Below are 8,320 nucleotides of genomic sequence, written 5' to 3'. Positions count from 1 at the left end.
TCCTTGAGTGCCTTTGATCCTTATCTGGGAGTTCTGCTAGCATATGTCATATAATTGAGGTATGGCCTTTTATTGCGGCAATTAAAACTTTTCAAATGCATTATATTATCTCCACCCGAGCTAAAAGTCGGGGCCATTGTTTAGAAAGCGAGGTGAGGGGTCTGTCAGATGCTGCGGTTGACTTTAGGGACGGCCGCTCCCAGCCCCGCCCCTGGGAGGGTGCTCCAGCTTTTTTTTTTCATTCCATCTCACCAAACAGCATAATGGTCTTCACGTTTGCTCAGCCCTTTTGACTTCCTTTATCACATAGAGATGGCAAACATTCTGTTGCTAACTTGAAGTGGCTCCAAGCAGCAAGACGGGAGGACATTAAACCAGTAAAAGCTTATCAACGGATTCACTGATACGCTGTAAATTCCAGGCGTTTCGCTTTGCTTTTGAGGGCAGCCGTAAGTCAACACATTAGTAAGCAATTGCTGACATCAAGATGGATGCTCAGAGGGGCCCCTGGGCAGGCAGAGTTCACCTGGGCACTCCTGGGAGCGGGTCTTCTTTACTCTTCCCCGGGGATGTACTTGTAAATGACCAGTGATTGCTCTAGGTATCAGTTACCTGAATCCGTAACTGCTTAATTTATCAAATATATGAAATGTGAGGCTTAGAAAGAGAAATAGAAGATACTCATTTTTAATGGAAAATTTTATGTACTTTGTATGCTTCTGTAGAATTAATATTAACCACTAGTTTGAAAACTAGAAGCCAATCATCTTCGTGTGTGTGTTTTCCAACCACTAAAGGCCTCTGACCCACCTGACAGTGAGGGCTTAACAGGAGCAGAAGGATGCTGCTCAGGCAGGACTCTGGTCTGTAAGAAATATTTAATAACAGCTACATTTCTGACGTGGCCCTGACCTGGCCACAGCATAGTCAGTACCCATTTGCTAATTTAACTTTTTTTAGGATATTATTCTTGCTAACTTTTCAATACTTGAAGCGCAAGAGTGAAGACAGTCACGCCAGCTCACTTTTAGAACTGCGCCGCAAGTGCACACAGAAGGCTTTTGCACGTGTTTATCAACAAGCTAAAGCCAGTGTTACAGGCCACATACTGAGGCTTTATTGAGCCTTGGCACTGGAAGTTTGTTCAGAATCTTCCCACACCGACAGTGTCCTCTTCTCAGCCCCACGAGGAGACCGCAGGGCCGTCCTGCAGAATGTGCACCGGGGGGGCCATGTGGGCCTTCATTCCTTACCTGTTGCAAACTTCAAGGCGACGTTTTTGTTGAATGCCAAGGGCCTCCCCAAGGTGAAGCGGAGGAGCCAAGAGATAAGAAATACACACAGGAAGAAGGAAGGAGCCCTGGCCGGTGACAAGTGTCAGCGGAAGGAGCCAAGAGAGCCCTCTGGGCGGCCAGGCAGAGCGCTAGCCTGGCCGGAGAAGCGTGGCGGGGAGCAGGCGGAGGGAGCGGGGCCGGCCGGGGCAGAGCCGAGCAGGAAGGCTCAAGGAGGGGCTGCCAAGAGGCCTGAGGAGGGGAGCCCGGGTCAGAGGCGGAGTGCGCGGTGGGCCGGCTGGCGTCTGCCCACCATCCCACCTTTCTTCTGAGCCGAGTGCCCAGCTGGTCAAGGAACAACGTGGTCCCTCTCCCCACTGGGCCACAACCGGCTCCTCCAGGCCGTCTGTGCTCTCACCCCTCACCTGCAAAAGCTAACCGGCAGGGCGAGGGCACAGTGCTTCAGCTTAGGTTAAATAACCTGCATTTTTCCAGTTTTTTAAAAAAATTTTTTATTGAAGGATAATTGCCTCACTGAATTTTGCTGTTTTCTGTCAAACATCAACTTGAATCAGTCATAGGTATACACATCCCCTCCCTTTTGAACCTCTCTCCAGTCTCCTGCCCCATCCCATCCCTCTAGGTTGATTCCGAGCCCCTGTTTGAGTTTCCTGAGCCATACGGCAAATTCCCGTTGGCTATCTATGTTACATATGGTAGTGTGAGGTTCCACGTTACTCTCTCCATACATCGCACCCTCTCCTCCCCTCTCCCCAGGTCCGTAAGTCTGTTCTCTATGTCTGTTTCTCCATTCAGTTCAGTTCAGTTGCTCAGTCGTGTCCCTTTGCAGCCCCTTGAACTGCAGCACGCAGGCCTCCCTGGTCATCACCACTGCTGCTGCTCAGTCGCTCAGTCGTGTCCGACTCTCAGCGACCCTGCGGACGGCAGCCCACCAGGCCCCCCGTCCCCGGGTTCTCCAGGCGAGAGCACTGGAGTGGGTGCCATCGCCTTCTCCAATGCATGAGAGTGAAAAGTGAAAGTGAAGTCGCTCAGTTGTGTCCAACTCTCAGTGACCCCGCGGACGGCAGCCCACCAGGCCCCCCGTCCCCGGATTCTCCAGGGAGAGCACTGGAGTGGGTGCCACTGCCTTCTGTGGTCTGTCACCATTGCCGCCCTGTAAATTAAGTCTTCAGCACCATTTTTCTAGATTCTGTATATGTGCATTAGAATATGATATGTATCTTTCTCTTTCTGAGTTACCTTCACTCTGAATAATAGGTTCTAGCGACTTAGCAGCAGCCGCAGAAGATTCATCCACCTCATTAGAGCTGACTCAAATGTGTTCCTTTTTATGGCCGAGTAATATTCCGTTGTGTATATGTACCTCAGCTTATCCATGCATCTGTCGATGGACATCTGAGTGCTTCCATGTCCTAGCCATTGTAAATAGTGCTGCAGTGAACACTGGGATACATGTGTCTCTCTCAGTTTTGCTTTCCTCAGGGTATATGCCCAGGAATGGGATTGCTGGGTCATATGGTGGTTTTATTCCTAGTTTTTTAAGGAATCTCCATACCGTATTCCATAGTGGCTCTATGAATTTACATTCCCACCAACAGTGCGAGAGTGTTCCCTTCTCTCCACACCCTCCAGCATTTATTGTTTATAGACTTTTTGATGATGGCCATCCTGACCAGTGTGAGGTGATATCTCATTGTAGTTTTGATTGCATTTCTCTAATAATGAGCAATGTTGGGCATCTTTTCATGTGTCTGTTAGCCATCGGTATGTCTTGTTTGGAGAAATGTCTGTTCAGGTCTTTTCCCCACTTTTTGATTGGGTTGTTTTTCTGGTATACAAGCTGCTTGTACATTTTGGAAATTCACCTTTTGTCCGTTGTTTCATTTGCTATTATTTTCTCCCGTTCTGAGGGTTGTCTTTTCACCTTGCTTATAGTTTCCTTTGCTGTGCAAAAGCTTTTAAGTTTAATCAGGTCCCAGTTGTTTCAGTTCAGTTCACTCAGTCGTGTCCGACGCTTTGCGACCCCATGGACTGCAGCACGCCAGGCCTCCCTGTCCATCACCAACTGCTGGAGTCCTTCAAACCCATGCCCTTGAGTCGGTGATGCCATCCAAACATCTCATCCTCTGTCGTCCCCTTCCTTCTCCTCCTGCCCTCAATCTTTCCCAGCATCAGGGTCTTCTGAAATGAGTCAGCTCTTCGCATCAGGTGGCCAGAGTGTTGGAGTTTCAGCTTCAGCATCAGTCCTTCCAGTGAACACCCAGGACTGGTCTCCTTAGGAGGGACTGGCTGGCTCTCCAGTTGTTTACCTTTGTTTTTATTTCCATTACTCTAGGACGTGGGTCATAGAGCATCTCGCTTTGTGTCATCAAGTGTTCTGCCTATGTTTTCCTCTAAGAGTTTTATAGTTTCTGGTCTTACATTTAGGTCTTTAATCCATTTTGAGTTTTCTTTGTGTGTGGCGTTAGGAGGTGTTCTAATTTCACTCTTTTACATGTAGCTGTCTACTTTTCCCAGCACCGTTTATTGAAGAGGCTGTCTTTGCTCCATTGTATATTCTTGCCTCCTTTGTCAAAAATAAGGTACACATAGGTGTATGGATGTATCTCTGGGCTTTCTATTTTGCTCATTGATCTGTATTTCTGTCTTTGTGCCAGGACCATACTGTGTTGAGGACTGTAGCTCTGTAACATAATCTGAAATCAGGAAGGTTGATTCCTCCAGCTCGATTCTTCTTTCTCAAGACTGCTTTGGCTATTCAGGGTCTTTTGTGTTTCCATATGAATTGTGAAATTTTTTGTTCTAGTTCTGTGAAAAATGCCATTGGTAATTTGATAGGGATTGCATTGAATCTGTGGATTGAGCTTGGTAGTATACTCATTTTCAGAACATTGATTTTTCCTACCCAGGAACACGGAATATCTCTCCATCTATTTATGTTGTCTTTGATTTCTTTTGTTACTGTCTTACAATTTTCTGTGTACAGTTCTTCTGTCTCCTTAGGTAAGTTTATCCCTAGATATTTAATTCTTTTTGTTGCAGTGGTGAGTGGGATTGATTCCTTAATTTCTCTTTCTGATTTTTCATTGTTAGTGTACAGAAATGCAAGGGATTTCTGTGTATTGATTTTGTATCCTGCAGCTTTGCTGAAGTCACTGATTAGCTCTAGTCAAATGTATTTTTTAACTGGAGGAAAACTGCTTTACAATGTCATGTTGGTTTCTGCCGTCCAACAACGCCAACAAGCTGTAATTATACAGAATGCTGTCTCTCGTGAGCCCCCCTCACCCCACCCCACCCTCCAGGTGTCACAGAGTGCCAGGCAGAGCTCCCTGTGCTCAACGGCAGCCTCTCACCAACTCTCCGTGTTAACCTGCATTTTAAGTCTCTGACGACCCCTGCAGATAAAGGGATGGCTGTTTTTCTCATTTGTGAAATGCTTCCCATCCAGGCTGAGGAAGGAAGTGTGCCCGTGAACAAGTGTGAGAGCAACGTCAGGTGAGCCGTGGACCTGCATCCACGCTGACCCTGCCCTCCATACCCAGAACTGGGCTCCAGCTGGGGGCTGTGCCACAGACCCGGCGACACCGGGAGCACCCCCGGCCAGGCACCTCCCCCCAGGCCCACGGCTACCTCTGGGTGCGTCCCGCCTTCCTGGAGGGGAGACACAGCACGTCAGGTATTTTGTTGAAAACATGGATTTCCAGCAGTTGTGTCCTGGAGAAAACCCTGGAGAGGTGAAGGGGTGGCAGTGACTCTGGCCGTCCCAGAGCTCCTGGCTGCATCCGCAAAACCGCCACGGCCATTCCTTCAGCGAGTCCTCTGGCACCTCGCGTGGCCAGTGCACAGAGTGGCTCACAGACAGACACACACACAGGGGGCACGCGGGGAGACAGCCCCGTGCTGGCAGAGGATGGAGGCAGCTCACCGCAGGGCTGGAGCAGGAAAGGGACACCGAGGGCGTCCTCATGGGGCCACTGGGACCTGCGTGCACAGCCGCTCCAGGCACACCAGCTCTGTGCATCTCAAGCTGTGAGTGCTCACACAACACAAGGACAGGTGTGGATTCTTGCCGTCCCCCTGGGCGTGTGCACAGCAAGAGGAACACACGTCTCGGCACGTGTGCGTGATAATATACACACATATGTAAGAAAATACAAATGCCCGTGGCCTCCACACTTACTGTCACTCCCTGAGGTGACCCTTGAAAGCTCAGGAGGGTACCGCACACTTGAAGCTGGGTGGTCACATCTCAGGGAAGGGAAGGGAAAGCCACTCAGTCGTGTCTGACTCTTTCGGACCCCGTGGACTATACAGTCCCTGGAATTCTCCAGGCCAGAATACTGGAGTGGGTAGCCTTTCCCTTCTCCAGTGGATCTTCCCAACCCAGGAATTGAACTGGGGTCTCCTGCATTGCAGGTGGATTCTTTACCAACCGAGCTATGAGGGAAGCCCCACGTCTCAGGGATTGACGACTAAATCAGTGTTAAACAACTTTGACTCCTAAACCTTAATTGGGCAGCTTCTATGACAGCAGTTCCCATTGCCAGTGAGCATCAGTCCCCTTGCCTGGGGGGCTGTTAGAACATGAACAGCTGTCTCCGCCTGCAGTGCTGACCCAGGAGGGCTGGGGCGGCCCGGAATCAGCACTGCTAGCAGCTCCCCAGCGAGGCGGATGCTCTGGTGCAGCGGCCTCCCCTGGAAGAAGACTGCAGTCCCCCCGCCCCAGCGGTGGGACACCCTGGCACTGCCCTCTCTGAAGGCAGCACTTCTGCTGAGAACTAACGCGAGAGCGAACCTCGGCATCCCAGAGGCTGTGTAAGGTCTGCACTGGCGCAGGCTAATTCTGGAGAAAGACACGATCTTACCTCTTAGCTCTATTTGGGGAATCTCTCACGCTGCATGAAAAGCCAACTCAGAGAAAACCTGACATAAAACATTAATTGAGGCACCTGTGTATGCATTTCCAAGGAATTCTTCCTTTTATAAAGTATAGGGACCTCTTCTACTTTTAATAATAGAGATTACCAGGTATTTGAAAGGCTCAGGAACAGAGAAAATGAAGCCTTGCCAGTTGGAGCCCATGAGCTTGGATCCAGCTGTCGGCTGGATAATTGTCAGCAAGAAACAGAACTGGACTCCAAAATGGAAAAGCATCTTCGTCCAGGCCTCGGACATGGCTGAGAAACCACTGCCAGTAAGACCCCAAGACGGAGACGCCTGGATTCAAACCCTGTGGGTCACCAGCCGCTTCACAGGCCGCCTTCCCCTGACAGCCGACACCCGCCCTGTAAGCCCCAGGGACCAAGGCCGGGGAGGGTCAGTCCCCACAGCCCTGGCCCCGTCCGGCCCAGGCTCGAGGCTTCTTGCGGGACGAAGGAGCTGGAAGGGGCCCCCGGGGCCAAGAAGGCACCTTCTGATGCAGGTGACCGACACAGACACTGCATAAAAACACACGCAGACACACCGCACACACATGGTGTCCCACAGACCGGAACACTTGACACTGGGGACGTCCTCTGGGCCCGTGGAGAATGTATTCCGCGCACCACACACCTAAAGGACCACGAGGCCGAACTGAGTCCCTAAGAAGGAGGATATAGCTCATGCTTTGCATGAGACGTTAGCCCCCAGTGCCGCACAAGGCATGGGTGAGGGGACAGCACACCCAAGTCCATGTGCCGCCCACGTGACCTCGGCCCATAGCATTTTACAAACCGCACGTGGCCAAGTGCGCCCTGCAAACACCTGAGCTCATTTCAGCGACCCTGGTTTGCTCAGAGCTGTTGCCCTCAGCAGACGACCACGATTCCCATTACCTCTTTGTCCTGAGAGCAGAGTGTTTTTCTAGATCTGTTTGTACCAAATGCAGACCTTTATAAAGAGGCCGGAGCCTGGGGGGACGTTAGAGTCTGTATTTGAGGACAGTGCCTTCAAAGCAAAACGAAAGTTTGCGATAAACTGTGATAAGCTGCCTTCATATTTAGGCTAGCAGTGAAGTCAGGATTGTTAGGTAAGTCCTAAAAATGTGTTCTGTAGCATGGAGACACACGATGGTCCATAAACTGATTACCTCCGCTTATTTTTTTTAGCTCGTTAGGCAACAGGGGTGGGTTCAAAACAAGGAATTTAGAGCTCGGTGAGAAAGGCAGGACGAGTAACCAACTCAAAAGGAGGAGATGGTCTTTCTCGTGGATTCCCTTTTTGGAAATGTTCACACTGAAAGGATGGTTCCTGACCTGCAGCTGCGAGGGACGATGCTGCAGAGCCAGGGCACATGCCGTGCTAGGCATCACTAATGACGGCCTGCCATGGACCCGGGGGTGGCACTGCCCAGGGGCAGGCCTGTGAAGCTCCAGGGGCGCTGCCAGCGCAAGATAACTTTGTGACCCACTGTACCCGGCTCTGGTCCCTCCTCCTCTCAACTCCTCACCAACGTGCTCCCTGCCACCAAGCAAGGCCAACCAGCAGGTGCCCCTTCCTGAAATCTCCGCCCATGCTCTCTGGGCTGGCGAGTGTGAGGGCAGCTGGGGGTGGGTGGTGGGGACACCAGGGTGCTGCCGAGTGCGGCTCACGGTGGGCGCGGGTGCTCAGTTCACAGAGATCAGCCAGCGCCTGCTCTGCTCCTACCGCACAGACATCGACGAGCTCTTCTCCGAGGTGGACCGCTGCCTGGCCATCAACCGGAGCGTCCTACAGCAGCTGGAGGAGCGGTGTGGCCGTGAGCTCTCCGAAGAGGAGTGGGGCGAGATCCAGACCCAGGTAGGCATGCCAGGCCGGCCCTGCAGCGGGCGGGGAGGGGACGGGGTGAGCAGGGCAGATCCAGACCCAGGTAGTTATGGCCAGCCTGCCGGGGGCGGAGGGCCGGGCACCGCATAGAGGGCATGTGTGTCTGCCCCCAGGGGGCCCTGGGACCCTCGTCACCCACTCTGGGGTGAGGCCAAGGGCCCTGGGTGTGGAATTCTGCTTTGATGAAGGCATCTAGTGAGCAGTGAAAGTGCCAAGGGCAAAGGCCTCCCCACGTGCCC

At 51.7% G+C, this 8,320-nt stretch overlaps 1 protein-coding gene across 1 annotated transcript in view; it reads left to right on the top strand.

Annotated features, from left to right (window-relative positions):
- The window catches only part of RNF32 (ring finger protein 32), a 36,566-nt gene that overhangs the window by 27,278 nt on the left and 968 nt on the right, over positions 1–8,320 (top strand). Inside the window, exon 7 of the mRNA XM_010829261.1 lies at positions 7,887–8,054. Coding sequence (XP_010827563.1) covers positions 7,887–8,054 — 168 coding nt within the window. The remainder of the gene's footprint in view (positions 1–7,886; positions 8,055–8,320) is intronic.

This window comes from Bison bison, unplaced genomic scaffold (assembly GCF_000754665.1).
Source record: "Bison bison bison isolate TAMUID 2011002044 unplaced genomic scaffold, Bison_UMD1.0 scf7180017864503, whole genome shotgun sequence".
In the NCBI taxonomy this organism is placed as follows: Eukaryota; Metazoa; Chordata; class Mammalia; order Artiodactyla; family Bovidae; genus Bison; species Bison bison.
This window is presented reverse-complemented; position numbering and strand designations above follow the sequence as displayed.